The sequence below is a fragment of the Mustela erminea genome, chromosome 14 (assembly GCF_009829155.1).
Source record: "Mustela erminea isolate mMusErm1 chromosome 14, mMusErm1.Pri, whole genome shotgun sequence".
Taxonomy (NCBI): Eukaryota; Metazoa; Chordata; class Mammalia; order Carnivora; family Mustelidae; genus Mustela; species Mustela erminea.
In genome coordinates, this window is record NC_045627.1 from 40,816,906 (window position 1) to 40,842,794 (window position 25,889).

At 50.3% G+C, this 25,889-nt stretch overlaps 2 protein-coding genes across 15 annotated transcripts in view; one reads left to right on the top strand and one right to left on the bottom strand.

Annotated features, from left to right (window-relative positions):
• Positions 1–8,315: 8,315 nt before the first annotated feature.
• Positions 8,316–21,164, bottom strand: DUSP13 (dual specificity phosphatase 13). Of its 6 annotated transcripts, none has more exons than XM_032313875.1 (7): positions 20,959–21,164; positions 18,756–18,963; positions 16,710–16,814; positions 15,490–15,584; positions 11,808–11,981; positions 10,107–10,327; positions 8,316–9,413 (listed from the first exon to the last, which is right to left on the bottom strand). In XM_032313875.1, exons 1-7 carry the CDS (start codon positions 21,102–21,104, stop codon positions 9,211–9,213), a joined length of 1,152 nt encoding a protein of 383 aa, XP_032169766.1. In that variant the 5' UTR covers positions 21,105–21,164; the 3' UTR covers positions 8,316–9,210. The 6 variants fall into 6 exon arrangements, with proteins under 6 accessions (XP_032169766.1, XP_032169765.1, XP_032169768.1 ...); XM_032313874.1 differs by having other exon boundaries at positions 16,611–16,814; XM_032313877.1 differs by lacking the exons at positions 15,490–15,584; positions 18,756–18,963.
• Positions 21,165–22,944: 1,780 nt separating this feature from the next.
• Positions 22,945–25,889, top strand: part of SAMD8 (sterile alpha motif domain containing 8) — a 46,275-nt gene continuing 43,330 nt past the window's right edge. For 3 of the 9 annotated variants that reach the window (XM_032312511.1, XM_032312514.1, XM_032312513.1), the window contains exons 1-2: positions 22,946–23,197; positions 23,830–23,859. In XM_032312511.1, the coding sequence (XP_032168402.1) occupies positions 23,024–23,197; positions 23,830–23,859 (204 nt within the window). In that variant the 5' untranslated portion in view covers positions 22,946–23,023. Of the gene's footprint in view, positions 23,198–23,829; positions 23,860–25,889 lie in introns of all 9 variants that reach the window. The other 6 variants (XM_032312512.1, XM_032312505.1, XM_032312510.1 and 3 more) reach the window with 6 other exon arrangements.

Sequence of the window (25,889 nt, forward strand, 5' to 3'; positions counted from 1 at the left end):
ACATCAGAGTTTTTGTTGAAAAAAATGAGGACGTGTGTGCGTGCGTGCGTGTGTGTGTGTGTGTGTGTGACATTTAATCTTTCTCTCTTTTTCTCTAAATTAAGGATCAGAATAAAGATGAGCCACGAGTCCGGAGAGCCGGTAAAACCCTTTTCATTAAGCAAATATTCTACTGTTTGGAGAATTGGGGTTTTATGTAAGAGGGCTGCGCTTGTCATTACAGCCTAATATCCTAATGTAAGTTTATAACTGTACTTAAGAAACCTGTAATAGAATGCAGAACCTGTTATGTAGGTAAACATGCCAGGCTAAAGTTTATAAATCATACACATTTATTTTAAAGAATGCAAAAGTAAATCCAGATGATGGCGTTCTAGAAACAGGCTGGGTGTGACTACCACATTGTGCCCCATTGCTGTTCTGAGAAGCTGCAGGAAAAGACTCTGTGTCTCTCAGGGTCTGTGTGACCAGCCCTCTCACCCTCCCTGTTGAGGAAGGACAGAGACACAGATCTTCTTTTCCAGCTTCCCTGGAAGAAAAGAAACTCAAGCTTTTGTTGAGCATCTACTATGTACTAGGTGCTGGTTTTCATGTTCACACAGACCTGTGTGATGCTGTTATCCACCCCATTTTCAAACTTGAGAAATGTGAGGTTCAGAGGAGTCCACTACCTGCTCAGGCTTGGGATGGAGTCTGAGGGAAAACCCAAGTCTGAGTATATCCAAGGTTCCCATCCTTACCATCACTCCCTTTCTGCCCCAGGCAGCTCAGCATGGAGTGATATATGTCACAGTCTCTGAGGCTAGACACATGGCTGCTTCTCAGGAGGGACAAAGCTGGATTGGGAGTGAGGTAGGTCACGCCGGGCACCTCTGTGCGGTGGTCCTTTCTGGGACAGTCCTGAATCCACTGACCCATTGTCTTGTCCAAAGGATTCATTCTTACCCAGCCATGCCTGTGACCTGATTAAAGTTCATGAAATGAAATGAATGATGAGATTCTTTCAGACCAAAAGACAGATTCAGAATCAAGTGACCTCAGAGATTCATTGAAAGAACACACTTGAAAACAAGGATCTCCTGGAGAATGGGAATGTCCCCTAGCCTACACCATGACTCTGGTGACCAGATAAACACAGGGCCTCACCAAGTGGAGGCTGGGCCTCATCCCATGGCTCTGGCTTTCAGTGGCCTTGGCTTTGCCTCCCTTGGCTTCTGATATTCTTGCCTCTACCAGTTGACTCTCTCTGCTTCTCTACTGCCTTATGAGACTCCACTGCCTTATGGCTCCTGCTTCCTGGCTTCCCTCAGGGTAGCTCCTCACCCATCCTGGTACCGCCCTCCACTCAAACTCTCCAAAAGAGAGGACCTCGTTGGGTCAGCAGTTTTGTTCAGGAAAGAGCACCCATCAGGGGCAGCCTCCCACATTAGACCACCCCAAGGACCTCTGGCTCCTTGTGGGTCAGGAGATTTAACGGTTAAGGCCAAGTTTGGCTGCAAGTAACAGAGACTTGGAAAATAGTGGCTTTAACAGGATAAACATTTCTTTCTTTCGTAAAGGAAATATGGAGGCAGAGGCGGTCCATGACTAGCCAAGACTTTTCCCATGTCAGGCAGCATGGTGAAGAAGAGAAATCAAAAGGCACTCCCCTTCCTCCTTCAAAGAGACTTACTGGGAGTTCCACACATTAATTCCACTTATGTCTTATTGGCCAGGATATAGTCACATGGCCACACTTACCGGCAAGAGAGAATGGGAGATGTTCTATCTATGTTAGCTGGGTACATTGCCAGCCAGCTCATAACTGAGTTTCTTTACCAAAAGGGGAGGCTTTGGGGAACAACTAGAAGTCGATGCCCTGGTGCCCATCCTGATGCAACCATCTGTGGCTAGGACAGCAGAGCCATATGGTAGAGACCGTGTAATAATCAGAAATATGTGAGCAAAGAATGCATACCAGTTCTGGTCTGAAGGGGGCCTTGCCTGGATAGTACAGAGGGCATATCTTTATCTCTGATGTGTGCTCTAAAAGGAACTAGAAGCATCCCCTTGTCTCTCCCTTAGGTTTCCCCCTTAGTAGTCCTTTAGTTCATCATTCCAGTAAAAGCAGTGCCTTCCTCAGCACCCCTTTTAAAACATGCCCGTGATCCTTGGAAAATCAACCTGTACTCAATTATTTGTGAATTTTCTCAGGTCAACTTAAGCCATAACCTTCATCCCCAGTGACTGCCGAAGTCAGCATGGCCCTAGCAGTCAGCAGCGCTGAGCCGGAGTCCTGGGAGGCTTAATACCTCATCTTTTGGGGTCCCAGTTGGGAGTCCCAGGAGCCTCATTTTAGGCCTAGAGGGTTTAGGAGGCAAAGCCTGAATACATGTACAGGGGTGTGAAAAGGGAAGGGTTTTGAGGGAGTGAGGACAAAGGGATGATGGGCTGATGAAAGGCTCTGAAGTGGCAGCTGGGGTATAGGCAATCTCAGAGGTGGGAAGTTCTAGCAGCTCCCCAGGAGAGAGGACCAGGCTAACCAGCCATCAAATGGCTCAGGAAGCAAGGATAAGGATATTAATGCAAAAGTCTGGGGGACAAGCTGGGAAGAACAGAGTGAGCTGAGGAAAGTAAGAGTCCTGGGAGCTGGCAGGATGACAGTACCTGAGTAGGTATTTATTTCCCTTTGAGTTTCCCTCAAACCAGTTTTTCCCAAGGCCCCAGTGGCTGCAGACCCCATACTGTATGCTGCCCTCCCCACCCCCTGTAAGGGAGGAAATGGAGGTGGCAGCTGTCAAGACCAGGCTGGGAGCTGGAGGCCAGCAGATCCACAGAGGTCCCTGGTGGCCAGGAAGTCTTGGGCTGCTCAGAGGGAGTCTGTTGGCTTGGAAGGTCAACTGGTTGGAGCTTAGAACAGAAAGAGGTGTGGTGGGGAGAGCTCCCTTTCTGGCAGCCTCTCCACCCTGCCCACCTCAGGGCTTTTGCCACCAGTAACCCCCTGGAGCCCCCAACTATCCTCCAATCTTGAGTGGGGCTCTGAGCAGATATAAGCCAGGGCCTGTTGTCCTCCATGTTCCTCTGTTGCTGTGGGAGCTCGCCTTCCTGCACTCTGCCGCCAGTGGAGTGGATGGATGTGGCTGCTCTGTCCTTCCCTCATATGCCCATTCCTCCAGAGGCTAATTGGGTTTTTAAAAACCAGGGCTCTTGGTCGGAGCTGGCTCGCTGCTATGCTGGTTATGGATTCTTATGTAATAAAGAACCCCAAAATGTAGTCCTTTTATCACATTATTTTATGGGTCCTTATGGCTTAGATGGACTATTCTTCTGTTCCATGTGGCACTGATGGAGGTCAGTCAATGGTATTTAGCCACCAGACATGTTTGTCTGGAGAGTTCGCGATGGATTCATTGAAATATCTAGTGCTTTGGAGGGGAGGCTGAAAGGCTAGACTCAGTTGACCAGTTTGTGGACTCATGGCCTCTCTAGCATGGTGGTCTGAGGGCAGTAGGACTTAGTTTATGGTGGTTCAGAGCTCCCAGAGTGTTCCCGAAACCCAGGCAGAAGTTAGAAGGCATCTTCTGACCCAGCTTCAGAAGTCTCAGAATGCCACTTCTGCTCCAAATTCTACTGGCAAGCAAGTCACTAAGGCCAACCCAAGATGAAGAAGTTTCAGGAAGTGTATTATGATTCTACCAAAGCTGGCTAAGCGACCTTGAGAAAGCTTACTTGAACTCTTTGAGCCTCAGTTTCACAACCATAAGATGGAATTAAGACAACAATATCGACTTCTTAGGGCCTATGGGAATTAAGTAATTACACATGTCTCATCAGCAACTGGTGTATAAAAGCCTATTCATGATCATCAATATCTGCAATTTCCTCTTCTTCTTGGGCACTCTGATGGACTACATTTCCCAGCCTCCCCTGCAGATGGATGTGACCATGTGACTGAGTTCTGCCCAGGGAACTAGAGGGGATATGATATGTCTGGCCTCTGCACCCTCCATGCTTGCTTCCCCTAACCTCCATGCCCCCACCAAGCTGTGTTGTAAGGGAGAAATAAACTTGGCTTGTCGGAGCCATGAACCTACCCTGACTAGTGCACTAATATATAATAAACTCTCAGTTAAAGTTAGAGGCTCTCTGGCCTAACCTCTCTACACTTGTGTTCTCATCGATAAAATGAGGGTGATATTATCAACTTATCTCATGGGATTGTGAAGATGGGATGAAATAATATGTAGTTTGACTTAATGTCTTAGATCCTCTTTGATCACAGTTATTTCATCTAAACACCATGTACTATAAACCAGGTCATCATCACATTTTTCTTAAAACAAAATTACCTATAATAAAGCCTCTTGAAGGTTTTAAAAGAATAACATGTGAATTTGCGGTATTATAGGCCAGAAACCAATGAAAATGGTATCATCTAAATTCAGAATATTTCCTAAAATCCATTTGATATGGATTTCAAAACCTAAATATATAGAATAGGATGTTTCTAATTTTAGAAGATAGTCCATTTATTTTTGACTTTTTAAATTAGGAAATATTTTAGGAAGGAGTACCTAGGGGCTCGGTCACTTGTGCATCCAACTCTTGGTTTCAGCTCAGATCATGATCTCAGGGTCATAAGATCAAGCCCTGTGGCCGGTTCTGTGCTCAGTGGGGAATCTACTAGAGATTCTCCCTCTCCCTCTGCCCCTCTGCCCTGTTTTCACACTCCCCTTTCTCTCAAATAAATAAATCTAAAAAAAAAATTTAAAAAAAGATGTAACAAGCACCTGTATTCCCACAACTCAGTACGGTCAAATCTTAACATTTTGCTATATTTGATTTGGTTTTTTTCCTGAAGAAATAAAACGGGGTGGGGGGTAGTTTCTAAAACACTTAGCATAATGCTTGGCATTTTCAAGGCAGTCTGTAATTATCAGCAAGTGTTTTTTAACATTTTATTTTGAAATAATTTTACATTTACAGAGTTATAACACTAACAGAGACATTTCTTGTATACCCACCACCCAGCTGCCTCTAACATTAGCCTCTTACATAACTATAGCGTATATATCAAAGAGATCAAAACTGGTGTCACACTATTAACCAAACCACAAGCTTTTTTTTTTTTTTTCCAGATTTCACCAGTTTTCCTATTTCTATCCTTCTTCTGTTTCAGAATCTAATCTAAAATACGATGTCAGATTTAGGTCAGTTAATTTTTATTTTATTTTTTTTAAAGATTTTATTATTTTTTTAATTTATTTGACAGACAGAGATCACAAGTAGGCAGAGAGGCAGGCAGAGAGAGAAGAGGAGGAAGCAGGCTCCCTGCTGAGCAGAGAGTTTGATGCGGGGCTCGATCCCAGGACCCCGAGATCATGACCTGAGCTGAAGGCAGAGGCTTTAACCCACTGAGCCACCCAGGCGCCCCAGGTCAGCTAATTTTTAATAATTTGTTCCACACTCTGAGAGCACCGTCAACTTTTTATCTGAGATGGGATTCTGTGCCACAGATGATGCCTGGGCCCATCGACTTGTGACAATAGTCACAGCTCTCCTCTCGGGAAACTCTCCATGTGTTACACAAAGCTCTTCCTGTAATCCCTATGTAATCCTTACAATAATCTTGAATGTTGGCTCTCGTGAGTCTCATGTTACAGATGAGGAAACTGGGTTATAGAGAGACTCACCAAGGTCACACACCTCAGGTCAAGGACAGAGATAAATTTGAATCCAGGTAATCTGGCTCCAAAGTCATGCTCTTAACAATACCCCCGCTTCTTTTGCAAGGCTGCTCTAGAGAAGACAGGAGCAGATGCCCCATCACAGACTTCCCAGGGCAAGCAGGACATGCAAGAAGTCTTCCGGATGGAGATGCCAGTCTCGAGCTCAAACTCTGTTTCCTCAGACGCTCTGGGGAATGTTTGGCCTTCCTACCACATGCCTTCTTAGGTTTCCTTTCCTCTTCTCCCTGCAGCCCAAACCTCAAAGCTCCAAGAAGGTGACCTGCTGAAACTCAAGCCCCAGGGTGTGGCTCTGTCCTAGATTCTGAGCACTCCAGCCCAGCCAGCAGGGACAGGCTGCCCACATTCATAGACCCGGATGTTGATTTAGAGACCAATTTCTGGAACCACTATTTTGGGTCCCGCTGACAGTGCATGAGCAAAAAATAGCAACAAGGGCTGAATTGTCAGGCACTGGGGGGATCCAGAGGAATTGGACAGGTCTATTGGGCAGGGACTAGCTTTGTCTATCCTGGAGACTAGACGCCCCCAACCTGAGGATGAATTGAGAACAGTTTTCCATCCCCAGCTTAGAAAGCGGCCCTGCCTGTTTGGGCACTGCAACACCAGCCCTTCTGCAGTCCTCCAGCTACCCTGTATGTTTACCCTTGGAAAAGGCTCAGAGAGAACCTCAGGTAGCTGACAACCAGCTGGGATTAAGACCAAGTCCTGTAGGAAGGAGAGCAGGGAGCTGGCTGGACAGAACTCTCCCTTTGAGGCCAGAGCCCAGAGATCCTGTATCCCTGAGGCACATTCCATCCTCATTTTATCTTCTCTGAGCCTTGGGTCATTAGATGATAAAACAGGGATGTTCATCCCTACATATCAAACAAGGCAGCGGCTGTGTGCATAGCTTATGAACTGTGGAAGGAGGAATGGGGGCACAGCCTGCGCTCAGCTCACTCAGATGGGCACCTTGACTTGGAGCTGCATCTGCTTGGGAGAAAGAGACACCTTTTCCTGCACCAAGCCCAGCAGTGATTAAGCCTGAAAGACTGATGTGTTCCAAGGAGGCACCTTTTTTGATTCATGCAAAGGAAAAGCACCTGTCTTCTGGAAACAGACCAGATAGCAGAGAAGGGCAAGGACCATCTGCACAGAAGGCAGAGCTGGCGCCAGAGAGCACTGGTGTGGAGTGAGGAGGAAGTGTCAAAGGCGGCCAGGGAAGAATGAGATGGACTGGGAAGAGGTTGTCGGGGTGCCCAAGGCTTAAGCATGCAGGTGGAGCTCGGGGAAGAGGAGGTTCCTTCCGGGGGCAGGCCCACTCCTGGGGCCAGCAGGGATCCAGTCCCCCAGTGAACTCTGTAGAGAAGGCCTATGGCAGTGGGGGGCCAACTTGCAGCTGTGGTTCCCCAGAGCTGTGCCTGATGGCAGGGTCATGTGGGAGCCACAGGGACCTTAAGACCATGGGAAGCCTGATCAGAGATAGCCACTTGAAAGATAATGACGAGGCACCAGTAAATTATGATTCAGAGTGACGGGTGACATCACAAAAGGTGGATAGACATTTTGGCAGCCCGAGGAGGAGCCCTTCTCTCAGGTTTAGAGGGTCCAGAAGGACTTCCCAGAAGTGAGAGCTAAACTGAGACTCACAGAGACCCCGGTGAGAATGGATGAGGGTGGTACGTTCGGGCAGTAGGATCTGAAACATATGCAAAATACCAGAGGTAAGAGAACGTGGTACATTCTGGAAACTGCAAGGGAATTTACCATTTCTTAATTACATGGTGTGCATGGGAACAGAATTACAAGAGATAAGGCTACAGATACAAGAAGGTTCTCAGATAATGAAGCATCTTTATACTTCATCAAGGTGTTTGTACTTAGGGAGTTGTAAGCAGTGTAGTGACGTGATTGGATTTTCGTTTTGGTAAGACGTCTGCATGGAGACCTGGATGGGCAAGGCTGAGGCAGAGAGACCAACAGTGGGCTGCTATTGGTGTCCAAAGTTCGGGGGAGACGTGAGGGTGACTCGAAGTTGGGTACTCACAACAAAGATGAAGCTGGGGTGAGCAGACCCAAGGGGTACTGAGGAGGTAGAATCACATAGAATCACCCCTGTCTGAGAGGCAGGGGTCCAAGGCACCACCTGTCACTGACTTGAACAATAATGGCTGTCAGAACTCTTCATTCAAATGAAGAAGTAGGAAGAATTCAGCCAGTGGGATGGGGCTGATGAAAAGTGCAGCTGAGTTTGAAGTTCAAGTGCAATATTCAAATAGAGGTGGGCAATGGGATACAGAGGTTTGAAACTCAGGGGAGAGAATCCGGCTGGGGGTCTAGGAGTCATTGACCTGGAGATGTGAACTGAGGCTTTGGGGGTAAGAGGACCCCCCCGCCCCCAGCAGGATGGGAACTCTTCAGGAGTGAAGAGGTAGCAGCGAGAAGACTGGGAGCTTTTCACATTGTTTTATTTCATTTTTTTAAAGATTTTATTTCTTTATTTGACACAGAGAGGGAGAGATCATAAGTAGGCAGAGAGGCAGGCAGAGAGAGAGAGAGAGGAGGAAGCAGGCTCCCCGCTGAGCAGAGAGCCTGATGCGGGGCTCGATCCCAGCACCCTGGGATCATGACCTGAGCTGAAGGCAGAGGCTTAACCCACTGAGCCACCCAGGCGCCCCTTTACCTTGTTTTATTAGGGCACGAATACTAAGAAACTCAGAGTGAAACGTTTTGCTCCCTCATATAACCATCCTTCGTCTGGGATTTCTGGGCTGTCTCCTCCCCAGACCCTATCCTCTCAGTTAACACTTGTGTTTTCCAGATGCCTCTTGCTTGAGTCAGTCCTTTTTAAAGTAAAACATAGATGAAAATATTCAAGAGATGCTACTTGCACAGCAAAAGTTCTGATGATTGCTTTTTGCTAGGGTGGGCATGGAGAGGATGCTGATGCACTGAACATCGGTCTTGATTCCGACAACCTAGCTCTTGGCTGATGCTACAGTGGAGGACAAAATAAAGAAAGGACCAGCTAATTCTCAGCACCTGTATCCTCTTCCTCCCTTTTGCACCCGAGGCAGATACCACTGATTAACCCTCACTTGCCCTCCGTCTCTACGGAGACTTGACACAGACTCAGACCCTTTCTGTAGGTTGCCCTCATGCTGACTCAGGGAAGACAAGTCTTCTGGACTCTCATGACCATCTTGGGAGTAAGACACACCCCACAAACCACCAGAAGATCTCCTGTCTTTATTATGATGAACCTTTTATTATAGAGACAGACTGAACTCTCTTTTGTATAAAGAATCTCTGGATTGGGTCAGGGAAATCCACCTGCTAAAGGTCATCACTCAGTTCTCCCTGCTTCTGCCTCAGCTAAGCCCCCACTTGCTATTTATACCTCAAGGTCTTTGGAAACAGCAGAGGCTGCTGTCCCCAGGGCCAGGCTGGCTGGGTTAGGCCATGCTGGCTAGAGGGTCAGGGCTCCTGGCTGCTCACCAAGTCAGAGTCGCCCTGTCTCCCGCCCCAGTCGGTTGTCCAGAACCTGGAGCTGCCGGAGGAAGCCCGAGTTGGGGCAGATATCACGGTGGGCCTGCACCGTCCGGATGGCCTCCACCAGGGTCATGTTCTCACAGATCATGAGGAAGGCCAGGACAACTGTAGCAGAGCGGCTCACCCCCATAGCACAGTGTACCAGCACACGGCCTGCAGGAAGACACAGCCTAGTGTCAGCTACCTACCCTTGCACTGACCACCCCACTGGGCACTGAAGATCCTTCTGCCAGCCTCAGCCCACCTGTCACAACCCCCCGGAATATTGACAGTGTCCCCACAGTCAGATGGGGCGGCTGAGGCCTAGACAGGGAAAGGGACTGGCTCAAGGTCACACAACAAGTTAACAGGGGGCGTTCCCTTCTCCAGGTCCAACGTGCTTCCTCTGGAATCCTTTGCAACTCTGGCAGGGTGTGAGGGGATACTGTATTTTTGGAGTTCCCCGGATTTGTAGCAGATGACAGGGGTGTCCACCTACCTCCCTGTCCCCCCAGTTCTTTCCCTGTCCTTGTAACCTTTGGCCAAGGCCTCGTCTTAGAAGGGCCTGCTCAGCCTTTGCTAGGCCCTGTACCTTCTGCCCAACACACTTATTGAGGGATATGGTTACAGGGACAACCACATTGGACCTTAGCTCCGTCTGTGATTGTTGGTCCCCTGAAGGAGACACTCACTAAATGGTAGTAGCTTATTGCTCCGTGCGGTGGGAAGGTTGTTGAAGTGGTTTATAACTCTGGACACCCAACCCAGCAATGCTACTGGAAAAAGAGCCCCAGATTCCACCCCCGCCAACCACCACAACCATCACCACCCCATCCCCCACCCCCCATGCCTTTCCCAGCAGCTCACCCTGGGGAACACTGAGGGCAGTTCGGATGTATCGAGCAACAGGTAGAAAGTAGACACTGAGGTCGAAGAAGGGGTTGTCATCAGCCTCAATGCCATAGTACTCCAAGGGCATTCCACGGTAAAACTTGGCACCTGTGTCCACTTGAAACTTGCCTGCAGCGACATTCACAACATGGGTGATGCCCAGCTGGACCAGCTTGCTCTTGTCCCTGGCTGCATACCTAGAGGGAAGGCATGGGGGAGTTAAGAGGGGGGCAGGTCTCATTGGATCCCCTCTGGCTGGGCTAGAACTTATCCCCTTCCCTCCTCTGCCATCCTCCTCCAAGTGTGAGACTGGAAAGAGTGAATTGGCCTGAGTGAAGGGGCTCCTCTAGTTGAAGTTCAAGACTCTTTTTCACTCTGGTCAAGTGCAGTTTGGCCCCATGCATCAAAAGCCTTAAAAATACACGAAATATATACGTACTTTCCCTCAGCAAGTCTCCTTCTAGGAACTTAGAGGAAAAAAGATCCAAAATGTGTCCCCAAAAGTGGATCTATTGACATTCAAGATAGTGAAAAATTGGAAGAAATCACTAAATACCCTGTAACAGGAGACTGAGTGTGGTATAGCTAAATGAAATGCTTTGCAACCCTTAAAATGTTACAGTTGCAGGTAAAAGAGGAAAGGTGTCTGTGCTATATTGAGAACGTGTGGAAAATGCAGGATACCATACAGAACACTGTTTAAAAATATTTTCAAAAGATGTTATGTGGTTCCATTTCAAAAGCTTTCTATCTGAAGCAGATTACAAAATGGGACTAGAAAGAGGTATCATTTTTGTAAAAAAAAAAAAAAAGTGAAAAGGCATTTATGTACATAGATGTGTATGCATTTTTTAAAAGTCAATAAGGATTTTATTACTGGTTACCTGTTGGGGGATAGCATACTTGCTATATTATTAACAAGATACTGAACATATTTTCTAAATACTAAGGATAATTTCTAAAGGCCATATATTGATCCATAGGTTTCAAATGTTAGGAAAACTTTTAGGAAAATGACTCACAATTCTTTATTTATAACTGTACACCCTAGAGAAACCTGTGTGTGTGCCCCCAGGACCCATGTACTAGACTGTTCCTAGGATCACTGTTCGCAATAGCCAAAAAGTCAAAACAACTCAAATGTCCATATACGACCAAATGGATAAACTATGGTATAGTCATAGAGATGAATAGTATACAGCAATGAAAAATGAGAGAGCCACAGCTGCATAGAACATGGGTGAATCTGACAATATTGAGCAAATAAAATCAGACACAAAATGCACACAATATGATTCCATTCATATAGCTTTAAAAGACAAGCAAAACCATATTGTTAGGTATATGGATGTTGAAACTATAAAGAAAAGCAAGGAGATTATTCCAATACTTAGTAGTCATCTACAGGGAAGGGGGGTTATGCTCAGAAGGGTCAGTTACTTTGGGGGCATTAGGAATGTCCTGTTTCTTAACATGGATGGTGAAACAGTTCGTATGTCCTATATGTACTTTTCTTATGTGTGTTCTATTTCCACAGTTAAAATTAATAACATAAAAGGATAGAGACGTGTGGAAAGAGATGGAGGGAGGCAAAGACAGTGCCCCCTCTGCCCCTGCAAATCTCGGGGAGAGGCTTCCCTTCTATTCCCTCCACCTCCTGCCGTGGGTTGTACTTACGCATCTCCTAGGAAGAGGTTGGGCCAGACCTCGTTGATGTGGCTCAGCATGGGGGCCCGACGGACCCAGAGCAAGCGCTGGAGGTAGGCCAATGTGGGCGGCTGGTAGGGGGACCCCCGGACCGCCCCGTGGATCTTGGGCCTCCGGAGATCTTGCTTCTGCAGCGAGTCCATACTGAAACAGAGTGGACACTGTGGTACTTGGGGGCAGGATCCCCACCAGTGGGTCCGGCTGAAGGGGAGGCCCAGGCACGGTGCAGGGCCCAGGGGTCACTGGGATGTGGCAGGAAGGGCCTCAGCTATTTTGGATGAGGTTATTAACCAGCTCAGCTGGGGCTGAGACCTAGTTCCTTTTCTCCAGAGAACAAGGGAATCAATCCGTTGTCACTGCGTGGAGCTGGGAAGGTCTCTCCTGCCCTTTCCAGAGGTCCCAGATGTTGGAAGCTTTGCCCAAGGAGCCACTGGAGTTCCTTGTCGGTAGCAACTCCCCCTTAAGTCACTGATACTTGGGACTTGGTAGGGATGGGGACCTCAGAGGTGCACTTAGGAAGGCCCTCACACCTGGCAGCTCACCTCAGGCCCCCTCCTCTGCTATTTCCAAGTCCGCTCCCGAGTCCCTAGTCCCTCCCAGCTTCGGGTGCTTGAAGGAGAGAGCCCATCTCATGAAATGGCATTTGTTAGCATCTCCATACGGAGTAATCTGATGCCTCGTAAGAGCCTGAGGCCTCACTCAGACGAATGTTTTAAGTGATGCCCAAAGCTGTGTGGCTGATGGGGAGCAAGGCTGGGGTTTCAGTCCGGTTGTGCCCCAAGCCTTCCGGCTGCCACCTCTGGGAACTCCAGAGAGGGTCACTACTCCATCTGTCTCTCCAGAGGAGCCTGGTGCTGCTGTCGCACCTCTACCTCTAGGCCCTGGGACGTTCCTCCTTACCCCCATGACTCAGGCCAGTGCTGCAGGTCAGGCCTCACCCCGGTGGGATGGCTTGTGTCAGGAGTCGGTTGTCTGAGGATGTCCGGGCCCCTGCAGAGCTGGGATGTCAGTGGCACCAGAACCTGGGGCTGGTGCGGAGCTGGGAAGGAGTGCCTATCTTGGCTAATCGTCCCTGGCCCCCTCAGCCAGTAACTAGGGAAGGTACAAACTGGGAAGAACATCTTTTCTCTTGGGTTGGCAGTGACAGGACCGGGAAGAGAAATGGGCACCCAGGAGGCCACCGGCTTGGCCAAGCTCACCCAGTGGGCAGCTGGTGGGCAGGGTGGAAGTGAAGAGCCGGCTTTCCCCCTCATCTCCCACTGTCACCTCTCAGGGCAGGCAGAGTGGCCTGCCACCTACCTAGGGCATGACCTGGGGCCGGGAATGGGGGAGTGGATACAGGGACGGGACTCAGCACCCAAGCGGAACCCGGCCGTGGCAGGTTCCGCCCAGAACACAAATGCTGTGAAGTGGCTAGAATTCCAGGTCCTTCCCTTGGAGCCGGTGGGGGTGGGGTCTGAGTGCAGACCTAGGCCGCTGTGGACTGAAGTGCAATCCTTCCAAACTCCCAGGCCCCTCTCTGCTTGGCATCTCTGGGATGAAGGCCCTTGGCCCTGGAACTCCCCTTGGACATGGGAGGCTAACTGAAGTGGTGGAAAGAGAACTTCAGAGGGAGGGAAGAGAGAGTGGCCGTAACTTACTCTGTGGCCTCCAGCAAGTCTTTGCTCCTGTCTGGGCCATGGCCTGTCTTTTTCTTGTGCGAGATCCTGGCCTTGCCCTTTTAGGATTCCCTGGGTGGGGAGGGGGGTGTCTGACCTGAGAGGGAGAGCAGAGGCTAGGTTTATGGTAACCACAGGGTAGGGAGCAGCGGAGTGTGTTGGGGCTGGGGAAAGCCCAGGCTCCAGCTTGTCCAACAGCCACACTCCTGTGTAGCCTTTGGCTAGGATGGAGCTCTGGGAAGCAGGGGAGATGTACCCCAGCCTCTGAACTTGGCATGGGGTGTGGCCGCCACCCTGTGGCCAGTGGACGCATAGCAGCCCAGCTGTGCCCGGGCAGCTGGCCGCCTGGGTCTGGCTGAGACACAGCGGGTCTCAGGGGTCTCCTGGGAAGAGAAAGACACAGCATAGGCACCAAAGATTGGGGGCTGCTGGGCCACAGCCCATGTTTCAACTTCTGAGGGGCCTTAGGTCCAAGTCTGGAGAATGGGGCCTTTTCCTTGGACTTAGGGGTATTCTTTGTTTGGTTCCACCTAGAGTTGCACACTTGAAGCTCACGGATGTACCCCCACACCTGTCTGCTTTGTCGCGCTGGGGCCCAGCCCCCTGCCCCAGGATTCATCCTCCAAGTTCCAGACATAGCCAAGGAAGGGAGGTCTGTGGCTGCAGCAGCTCCCCTGGTTTCTGCTGTCCCCAGAGCTGGCCTGACTCCTCCCCCCACATCCCCGCCACCAGCCACCGCAGAGCGAAGCACGGGGCCCAGCATTTCGTAGGGACAGGCCAGGCCTGGCTCTTCTCCTCCTCCTCTCTGGCCCTCATTCTGCCTCCTTCCTGCGCTTTCTCCCTGAGCCTAACAGCTGCTTCCCTAGGCAGTGGCTTCTTGGCTCCTGGGCTGCCGCTGTTTACGAGGTTAGGCACTTGTTTTCTGTCTTTGTATGTGTCCCTCCTCTCCATGTGGCTCTCCCCAGCCTCTCACAGGAGCTCCTGCTCTGCCACAGTGCTCACCACACCACTCTGCATGCCCGTGGCCTCAGGCCAAGGCCCAGACCTCCTCAGGGCAAGGGGGCATCCATGGCCAGCCACCTCCTCAGCTGAACCTCCAGATGTTCCCACTGGCCTTCCCTCCTAGCCAGTCTCTCTGCCTCTCCCGTCTCCTCCCCAAGCAGATGGGACTGTGGCCAAGGACAGTGGAGGCCAGGCATCTCAGGGCAGGACATGAGGAGTCTGGCGAAGGACACCTTCGGGCAAGTGGCAGGTGGGCCGCCGATGGTGACCAGCCAGTGGGACTCTGTCCTGGGAGGGCAGATCTGGGCAGAGTTCTCAGGCCTGGTATTTGTGGTTCTTGCTGAACCAGTTCCTTCACAGGCTACTGTAAGAATTTCATGAGATACTAAAAGGAAGGCCCCTTCCACAGGCCTATCTAAGGATAGATGCCCTCCCAAAGGGTACAGCTTACTATTATTATCATTACTATTATTACTACACTTTTTAGTATAATAATAATCATAATTATTATTATTATTTCTTCGAGCCTTAGCCATATCTCCCCACAGGACAGTGAAGCTTAGTCTCTGTCTCTTTGTGTCTCTTGAGGTTTGTTTCTCTGTTCAGCAGTAATTGTAATTATTTTCACCACTTACTAAGGATCTACTAAGCTACAATAAGGTACCAGACAGAGCTAAATGCTTACATTTTCTCACTGGATCCTCACAGTGCCCTTATGAAGCAGCTAATATTATCATCCCCATTTTACAGATGAGGAAACTGAGGCTCAGAGCGATTAAGCAATATGTTCAAGGTCATACAGCCAATTAGCATGGGATCCGGGATCCAAGACCACATCTTTCTGATTCCACCTTGCTTTGTCTGTGCCTCTGTCCCTAACCCAGTCTGTGCTCCAATCTAACCCAGTCCCTCCACAACACCCACAAGCCCAGGTGCCCTGGCCCTCATGACCCAGCATGCTCCGTGGCCCCGAGATAGGGGCACTCACCCACCTGTGGGGGTATCTGGCCCAGGCTGTTGTCTTCTCTGACGGGCACTTTGTGCTGTCTGCTTCCAGCTCCCTGTCTCCGCACACTTGATGCTGTTGCTATTTTTTGATTTGAGTTTAATTATAAAGCATGATGTGCTGCTCCCCTCTTCTGGCCTCCCCCGACACTCCCAACTCACCCACTGGTCCCTCGCATGGTCAGTGCCAAGCCCAGCCAGGCACCTGGCCTTGCCAGGGGCAGAGGCAGCCCGCAGGGGTCTGCTTGTGGTCTGGGTGTATGCATATGTTGATTGTGGGACAGGGAGAAGGAAGACCCACCAAGCCATTTTCAAAGCTCCCTTAACCTTCAAGGATGGTGGGAAGCATGGGCAGAAGATTAGAGCGGGAAGGATCTTCCATGGAGGAGGACAGAAAAAAGACTAGCCAAAACCACACACAAACAGGCAGCCATGCCAACATTAGAACCCAGGTCTGGGGGTGCTTAGCTGGGAGCTGAGAACTATAGGACTAGCCCAGGATTCAGAACTAGAAGACTCGGGCTGAGGAAAATGGGGTGTACCCTTACAAAGGTGAAGGTGAGGTTCAGAGCAGGCCTTTAGATCTGCTCCGGCCTGAAGTCAGACGCTGTATGTCTAGAAGCCACTGTGCCCTCTGCCAGGCTCCTCCCTGCCCCAGAAGGCCTTCCTAACCCAGACCTCACTGTCTCTTGAGGCCAGCCACATGGTCTGTTAGGTCCTTTCCAAGGCCACTGGGGTCAGTTAGGGACCTTGGATTTGGGCCTGTTAAGATCCCTTCCTGCTCTCCAGAGACCCTCCCCATACACTCATATACTTCAGTACTCGTCTTCACTCACACTCCCAGATGCCTGAGACACACACAGACGTCTACCTACCTGCAGCCACACCCACAAGGGGTCTCTGAAGTCTGAACTCCAGGGAGCTAGGGCTCAGCCCCTGCTGGGGTTTCCGGAGTCCTGGGGAGAGCTGGTGGAGGCAGCTGTGGCCAAGGGCGATCACAAACACCTAGAACCCCCTCCCGTTCTCCTCCCAGCCTCATAGCCCAGGGAACTTGGAGTCCCAAACAGAGGAGCCTCAGGGGTTGGCTGAGAAGGCAGAGAATTCCCACCTGAGGGGACTGAAGACAGTAGCCAACGTGGAGCGCAGGCAGCAGGAGGAAGCAGATGGGGTAGCATGCTCTAGGGCAGACCGCACACTGGGCTCTTACCATCTTCCTGGTCTCCGCCTGAGCCAGAGCCTCCAGCAGCACCAACAGGGCCAGTGCCAGGGAAACAAAGTGGCCCAGCCCTGTGGCAGGGAGAAAGGACCAGCTCTGGGGGAGAGATGAGCTCCATGTTATAGGTTGGCAACCCAAGGCCTAGATCGGCTGGGACTTGTAAGGGAAGGGACAAGACCTGCCACCTAACCTGTCTCTGCCTTGAGCCCTCTGTGTAAGGTCAGGTGGTTATGGGTGCCAAGAGAGAAAAACCAGGTTTGGGGCCCAGGGATCATGGAGAGACATGACCTCTCCCCATCATCTTTCAGAGTCCCTAGGTCTGCAGTGTACGGCTGCATAGGCTGCACACTGCATAACTCCTGGGGCTCCAGTTGCATCGGCTGTTTAGTGGATGGCACCTCCAGGAACTGTGCAATGCTGCAGCCTGACTGATTTCCCCAAAGCCAGCTGTCTGATGGGAAAGAAGCTGAGGCTTGAGGTCAGGGTATTTAAGGGCTCCAGGCCAAAGAAGTGGGGCAACTGGGCATAATCAGAGATGTGCTGTTCTACCAGTTCCCTGAAACCGGTTCAGAGGAGAGAGCAGGATGCCATTCCTGTCTTTCTCTTGGCTCCCCATACCTGCAGAGCTCCCCACAACAGTTTCCCACCCAGCTCAGCCCTGGGTCTAATCCCAAACCCAGCTATAACCCTGATTTCTCCCATTACACTCATCCCCAAACTCTAAACCTAGCTCTCCATCCTGCCCAAATCCCCACCCCCAAGATGCTCACCCTCCTGCCAGTGTCAGGAAGGGGGCGGAGTGCTTAAGTGCTCCCCCTTAGTGGTGCTGATTATGCATTCAGAGACAAAAACAGCTTTTGGTGGGGGGCCCGGCAGGGGGAAATTCAATCCACACCTGGCAGGAGAAACCTGCCACTTTCCCAACTCCCAAGAGAGCCTAGGCCAGTCACCCACCCCCAGCTGGCAGACCCTCTGAGCCAGAGGGGTGTTGGGGCACCAGCCCAAGTCAGGGCTGAGGACAGATGAGGGAAGGAACAGCATGGGTAGGAGCTAGAGGTGGGCTAGGGCCAGTGGAAAGCAGCCTTGGGGCTTCACTCCCCAGCCCATGGCCCTCAGCAGGGATGTGAATGAGAGGAAGGTGGGCTGTTGGAGAGAGACAGGAACAGACCCAGCCTGGGCACGGTGGGAGAGGAAGGGCTGTGGACACTGTGGCTTCCTCACAATGCTGCTCCCTGCACCATGAATTACTGCAGGAAGAAACACCCCTGTCTCCTCCCAGCTGAACTGGAGGAGAACTTTTCACAGGGCTGGTGGCAAGGAGATTGAAGCAGCACTCGGTGTGCATTTGTGGTCTGGAAGCCTGAGAAGCAGCATGGCTGCAGGGGGGAGCCCAACTCCTTCTCCTAGGCAGCTGGGGACACTGGAGCCTCCAATAGGAATGGGGAAACCTGGGGGGAGGAGGTGTTGAGGATCTGTTCCTCGTCCGCAACTTAAGGACTGACTGCTAATTCTCCAAATGCTTTTGCACACATAGCTGCTGGGCAGGGAGTCAACGGAAGCAGAAAGGAGCTGGATAGACTCTCTGGAAGACCTTTATGTCCCACAGGGGTCCCGAGAACCAGAGAGGGAGCAAAGGTTGGGAGGCTCCTTCTGTGGATCTCTGAGATCAGACTGATTGGGGGAGGGCAGGTAGGGAGTGGGGTACTGGGTCCAAGACAGGGAAAGGAAGGGAAGGGAAGGGCGAGATGACAGCAGAACTGTGTATCAAGCAGGGCTCATGTGAGGAGGCCACGGCTAGTGGCAGGAGCCCCAGTTCTCCCTCCCCACTGTGAGAAGGAGATGCAGGGCTGGCCTGAAAATAACAAGCATAGAGTGACAGCTGCGGCTGCACTGGCCCCCCAGAGCTGTAGTTGGGTCCGGACCCCTGCCAGCCCCCTCTGGCCTTCCCTGCCATGTGCCTTGTGCAGCCCTTACCTGACCTCTCACTTCTAATTGCACCCATCCTGCCCCCCACCTCATGTCCTGCTCAGCCCTCACCTGGCCCCTCAGTTCCGGCCTGTGCCCCGCAGCTGCTGGTCCAGCTGGCAGAGCTGGTGGAGGAAGCCTCGGTTGGGGAAGACCCATCGGTGTTGCCTCACGGTGATCACTGCCTGGCGCAGGGACAGCTGCTGGCGCAGCATGAGGTAGGCCAGGACCAGCGTGGCCGAGCGGCTCACCCCAACCACACAGTGCACCAGGACCTTGGCTGAGGAAGACATCCTGGTGAAAGACGCTTTTCCCGCCTGCTGGCCCACCCAGAAGCAGGGGTAGGGACTCACATGCCTTCCCCTGCTCGCCTTGGGTACATCTGTAACCCTGGGCAAACTGTTCAGCCTTTATAGTTCTCAGTTTCCTGATCTGTCCAATGGGTATACCAATACCTAATTAGCATACCTTGGGGATAGGGTCCAAATTCCTTAACGTGGCTTACAAGACCCTCCATGAGCTGGAGTGGCCCCTGCTGACCCTACAGCTTCACCTCCAGCTGCCTCACTGCGACCTTTACCTTGAGGAACACTGAGTCACCTTCAGTTCCTCAAAGCTGTGCTGGTCTCTGGCCTCCAGCCTTAGCACACGTTATGCCAGCTACCTCTAAAACTTCTCCTGTTCCTGGTCTGACTAATGTCGATTACTCATCTGACCGGTTTCGGCTAAGACATGTTTCCTGTGTAGTCTTTCCTGACCTTTCATGGCATCACTTGAATCACAGAGCAGCTCAACCTTTTTGCACGTGGCCCAGTGAATCCTGTTGTAGAGGATGGGCCCCTCACCTCCCTGGTCCCCTGGATTGAACGCCCTTGCCTTGTTCCTGTTCTCCTAGATCTCTTCACATTTACCCGTTCATATGAATAGTACTCATAATTTTGACTGTCTTTCCACAAAGCATAATGACAAGTTCCATAAGAGCAGGAACTCTGCCTTGTCTAAGTGTGGATTCAAGTATCTAGCTCAGCGCCTGGCACAGAATAGATAATAAACAGAGGGGATATGAATAGGATGTCGAACAAATGAATGTCAGAGCGCTCTGGGTATCAAAAAAAAGTGCAGTGAGACATAGTTTTGTCTTTCCCGTCAGGCAGATGAGAAACTGACATTCAGAGAGGGATACTGGCTAACCGGGGGGCAGGGATTATAGGCACTGATATTTGAGAGGAAACTGGACATCACCCCCCATGAGAAAGCAGGATGGGATATGGGTTCAGACCCAAGTCCTACCCCCAGGTGTGCTGAGAGCACGGTGGATGAAGTCAGCGGCTGAAGAGAAGTAGGCACTGATGTCGAAACTGGGGAGGTCGTGGGCCGGTACCCCCAGGTAGCTCACACTGCTGCCGTAGAAGTCAGGGCTACCCTGACAGTAGAGGCCCCCGTGGGCTGCGTTCAGCACATGGGTAATGCCCAGCTTCCATAGCTCAAAGCGGTTATTTGCCGTGGCCCTAGGAAGGGGAGGAATAGGGCTGGATCCTGGGTAAGCCACGGAGTCCAGGAAGGAGGTTTTTTCTGGCCCTCTGCTTCAGAGGGACAGAGTCATAAAGGTCCAAAGAGAGCCACAAGGAACCCAGTAGGCTTGAGCCCCATCCTCAGAGCTTTCTGGTGGAAGAGTTGGTGGCATACAGGGTTATCTTTAGACCCTCTGTGCTTCCTGAGGCCATCTGCTCCTGCCTTTGCCAAGACAGGAAGGAAAGAATTGCTTCAGCCCTGGAATCCAGCTGCCCCTCCTTTCCTGCCCCATGTCTCCCCACCCACATCTGGCCTCTCCTGGCCACTACCTCATACCTGCTTCTAATTTGCAAATTCAGTGGTGACATCTTCCCTGATTCACCTTTCTCACCCACTCTGTGTCCAGAGGAGGGAGGCCGGGACCAGGAAGGGGAACTCTCTGTTTATCCCATGTCATACCCGAAAGCACCATTCCCCAGGCCTCTGCCCCCTGACACACCAATTGTCCTGGATATATCAAAAGACTTCAGGATCCTCTGGGAGCTCCAGTCATCCAGGCAGGCAAAAGCCCTGCCCCCCCTAGTGGTCACATCTGATCACTGCATTGTTCCCAGCACCCTGGGGTCCTGGACTAAGTCCCTGGCCTGGGATTTGCCGAGCAGAACTATTTCTCCTTCCACCCAGCTCCCATTGCTGATAAAGAGCCCAAGAACTGTCTCTCCTTGTCCCCTTCCCCACATCCCTTCAACCAGCTACCACTCACGCATCTCCTATGTAAAGGTTGGGCCAAACTTCATCCACGTGGCTGCAAGAAACCTTCCCAGCCCTCAGGAGCTCCTCCAGTTCCAGAACGCTGGGGCAAGGCGTGGCTTCCTCTCCCTTCAGCACTGGGACGGAGGCTTCAGCCATGGGCCAGGCCAGCCCACCCACCCCTCTGTCTCTGCGGTACTCCTCTCTGCCTCTCCAGTGTCATTTCTCCTTCCCGGAGATTGGCAGGGACAGGTGGGACAGAAGCAAGTGACTCAGCAAGTCACAGAGGCCTCCAGAAAGAACAGGACATTTTTTCCCCCCAAGTCACCCCCTTAACCTCAAACCCCGTGACAACATGGAATCAGTCATATCTAGGCAAGTCACTTAAATTTCCTCCTCAGTTTCTCATCCTCAGTTTCCTCAGTTTCATGAGGATTAAATGAAACAAAGGATATTCTCTGTTTAACACATAGTAGATGCCCAAGAAACATTTGTTGAACTAATAGCCTTAGGGCCCTGAATAAGGCTATTTAGTTCTGAGAACTGAGTTAAAATGGAGATCGGGGTGGAGAGAGGGTGGTTGGTTTCAACAATGAATGGATTTTTAAAAAAGCTCTGCAGGTCTGGGTGGGCCAAAAACTGGGTGAAAACCATATGGCTGCTGAGTGAGCTTCAGGATTATGAGGCTGAGGGGAAGTTTCCTACATTGTAGGGTCAGAGAAATGTGGAGAGGAGCACCCTTCATCTAAAGGGTGCTCACGGGGTTTGTGGGGGAAGGTTTGAACAATGGTTCTATAATGAAAAGATTTCTCAAAAGAGAAGGCTGAAATGGGCCGTGTATATCCAAGTGGGAAGAAGGAAAGTGAATGTTGCCTTAAACCTAAGGAGCCAAAGGGGCTGTCATCAGAAACATTTTTCGGGTGGGAGGGAGATTCTCCTGCTTACAAGGGCTTTTGTCCCCACAAAAGAAACTGCGAAAGGTCTATATATCTGGCCTTTTGTCAGAGCCAGTTACCGGCAGAAGAGGTAAGAAAACGTGCCTGCTCTCAGGTGACTTGGTGAAGGCCCTGACGGGATGGAAGGCATATGAGCTGCAGTGAGCTTCCAGCCGCCCCTGGTCTTGAGCCCAGCTTGAGGGTAAAGGCTACACCAGGGGATCCCGTGGGAGAAGTATGCAGTCATGTTCACCCTAGAACCTGTCTCCACCCCATCAGAGCCACCAAAGTCTGCTCTGCACTTGATAAGAAAGAAGGTCAAGGAGGGGTTGGAGCCCAGGTCACAGGTGGTTTGGGATTTGGCTTATGTCAATTCTAGGCCTGGGTTAGGGACTTTCTGATAATGAAGAGGAGCACAGGTTCCGAAGGTAGACAGATTTAAGTAGGAATACTGGCTTTAGAACATGTTAATTGCGGTACCTCAAATAGGTTACTCAGCCCCTCTGTGTGTTTTTTTTTTTTTTAAGATTTTATTCATTTATTTGACAGAGATCACAAGCAGGCAGAAAGAGGGGGAAGCAGGCTCCCTGCTGAGCAGAGAGCCCCATGCGGGTCTCGATCCCAGGACCCTGGGATCATGACCTGAGCTGAAGGCAGAGGCTTTAATCCACTGAGCCACCCAGGTGCCCCAGCCCCTCTGTGTTTTAACACCCTGCAGAGTTGGCACAAAGATTTTAAGTGAGATTTATTTGGCATGTGGAATAAGGAGTGTCAGAAAGTAAAGGGGCAATAAATAGTAACAATGATCATTGGATGCTGACTTGGGGAGATGCTGGCTCCCTCCAAAGGAATTAGGCAAGCTCTTCTTGCTCCCAAACTTCATCTACTAATCTCATAAGCGCCCCCGCTTCTTCACCAACCCCTTACTTTCTCCCATTTTGGCCTTGGGGCTGACGCATGCGCTCTCGGCCTTCTTTGCTGAGGTTTTGCTTCCCTCGCCCATCTTGAATCCCGCGACCCTTCCGGTTTGGGCCCCGCCCCCGCCCGTAGGGTCCCGCCTCACGCCCGTAGGGCTCCTCCTCCCGAAGCAGTTCCGGTTCGGACTCCAGCGGCTGCGGGAGAGGCAGAAGACTAGCCGAAGCGATGCCTGCGCGCAGCCGCCACCGCCCCCGCCTCCACTCTAGCTCACCGCCCCGGGCTCCGCCTCCGCCGCTCGAGGCGCTTCACTCCGGCGAGGCCCGGAGGGCCCCGGACTCCGACGGCGATTCGGACGCCGACTCGGAGGTGGGTCAGGGGATCCCGACTCGCACCGCGGAGGTGAGCGGAAGCAATGCCTGAGGAGAGGGGAGTTTGCGGGGCGCCCGCCGCGGAGGATGAGTTGGGAGTCAGGGGCGGAGCCGGGCTGCCGAGGACTGGGGTCCGAAGGGGCCACAGGAGACGGTTGAGGGACCCGGGAGGGTCTGCTCTAAAATGGAATCTGTGGGAAATGGAGGATGTTGAGCCGAGGGCCTTGAGGGGGTTGACGATGGCTGGAGACTGAGGAGCGAGGGTAGTGGAAGACCTGAGTGAGGGGTGGCTTTGAAGAGGCAAGGGCTTGGAGGGTTTTGGAAGCCGAGTAGTGGGGGAAGCCGATTCAAGGGCTCCCGCGGGAATGCGGGGCCGGAGGAAGGGATGCTCTGGGATTTGGCGTTGGGGGCGAGGGATCGGGAGCCACCAGGTGGGTTATTACAGCCTGGCGAGGGAGACGGGACGGGGTTGTGACAGACGAGGTAGCTGACCTCAGGGTGGGTGGGTTGGCTTGCTAATCAGAAGGATTTAGGTTTGATTGGAAGAGGGAGGGGCTGTCGGATAGGAAGTCGTCTGACCTGAAGGGCCAGAAAAAGAGAAATGGGGTCAGGAAAGAAAAGGAGCCCTTGGGGATCTAATTCAAGGCTTTGGCATTTTCACAGGTGTCTTTGAAAGGGCCGAAGATCGCTAGGGTAATACGCTTGGATTGTGGGGCTTTCTCGTTTGTGGACAGTGGATCCTTTTAAGAATCTGGGGCGGTGTTGAACACTGATTTGCCGGAACGGCTGGGGGAAGTAGTAAAAAGGAAGTGATGTTCGGAAAAGATAGTGAAAGGGGTGATTCTGACAATAAAGATACCATTTGGGTACTTCTAACAGTAGTGGTGTGGGTTTTTCTTTTCTTTTGTTTTGTTTTCTTAAAGTTTACTTTAAGTTAGATCTTTAAGAAAGAAAGATTTAATACGCTACCTTTAAATTAAAAAAAAATCAAAACAAGAATTTGGACACTTAGGGTTTACAGATACTCCGTATTGACTGGTTACACTTTGCCAACTAGAGTTGACACATTTACTACAGGGTAAAAATATGGTCGGTGCAGGTGTCTGGGTTAAAAGAGTTTATAAAACTACAGTTAGCCCTTGAACAACAGGGGTTTAGAAGCATGCAGTCGTAATCCCTTTTAACTTTAGACTCTTCAGAAACTTGGCTAATAGCCTGTTGACCAGGAGCCTTACTGATAACATAAACAGTTAACATAGTTTATATGTTATGTGTATTATGTTTTATATTCTTATAATAAAGTAACCTACCAGCAAAGAAGATGTTAAGAAAATCATATGAAAAAAAAAAAAAAAGAAAATCATATGGAAGAGAAAATAAGTTTACAGGACTGTACTGCATTTATTGAAAAAAAAATGCATACAAGTGGACCCATACAGTTCAAACCCTGGTGTTCAAGAGTCAGCTGTCTATGTGAAATCACCACAGTCCAGGTGTACCAGCTCTTCTCTCATTCATAACTCCAGGATTGGGGTCTCTTGAAAATTGGAAGGGTACTTCTGACAAATTTGCAGGACCAATATTAATGCAACTTTGCATATATTGTGTGAATATTTTAAATAGAGATCTAGAAAAATAAGAATAGAGGATGCTGTAGTAGGCAGCAAACAGAACTGGGATGGGGGGTACATAGATACTTTTAATTTTTTTTTTAAGATTTTATTTATTTATTTGACAGATCACAAGTAGGGTGGGGAGGATGTGGGGGAGGTGGGAAGCAGGCTTCCTGCTAAGCAGAGAGCCAGATGTGGGGCACGATCCCAGGACCCTGAGATCATGACCTGAGCCAAAGGCAGAGACAACCCACTGAGCCACCCAGGCGCCCCTACATAGATAGTTTTTGTGGAAGGCGTAGTACCAAAACAGCAATTGTGCCAGAAAAATGATGATTGCAATACTTATATTCACTTTAGTAGAAAAAAAGTTAATTTCCTTTTGTAATTGTTAAATTATAACATGGCTTCAGGAAGTCTTTAACTTGATCTGTGTTTTATAAGATTACTTTTACAACTTTTTATTTGATTATACATTTTGCAAATTTGTTGGCCATTTCAAAACAAACTTTTAATCAAGTGTTTCTTCTCTAAATGGGTATTTACTGTTTAATCTTCATGCAGGGAAAATGTACTGATTGCAAAAACTTTCAAATATTAGTTAATGTGTATAGACTGTGTCCTATATTCAGATGCTCAGGGGACTGGTAATTATTTCTTGAAAGATAAATTCTCTTTTCATTAACTGTTGTCAAAAGATTAAACTCCCTTTTCTTCAACTTAATACAAATGATCTTTAGCTGGAAGTTACATAATATTACTATTGTTTATGTTTCTGCTTAAGGACACCAGACTGAGATTCTCTATGTCTTCATACTTAGCTCTAAATAAAAGTCAGCCAGAACGTGAGTGGCTCAGTTGGTTAAGCAACTACCTTCAACTCAGGTCATGATCCTGGAGTCCCGGGATCGAATCCTGCATCGCATCGGGCTCCCTGCTTAGTGGGGAGTCTGCTTCTGCTTCTGCCTCCCACCCTCCCCCCTCTCATGCTCTCTCTGTTTCTCTCATTCTCTCTCAAATAAACAAATAAATTAAATAAAAGCAATTAAAAATTTATGGAGTTGAACTGAAATAGAACTCTCTATTAAGGTTACATCTTAATATTACTAT

Bases quoted from the DNA above. Each gene is read 5' to 3' on its own strand.
- DUSP13 (XM_032313874.1), bottom strand. From the start codon at position 21,104: ATGGCTGAAGCCTCCGTCCCAGTGCTGAAGGGAGAGGAAGCCACGCCT. The intron at 15,585-16,610 runs GTGGGAATTCTC...ATCAAAAAATAG, and splicing joins ACTGTCTTCAGTCCCCTCAG to CAACAGCATCAAGTGTGCGG. The intron at 10,328-11,807 runs GTAAGTACAACC...CCTTCCCTCTAG, and splicing joins AACCTCTTCCTAGGAGATGC to GTATGCAGCCAGGGACAAGA.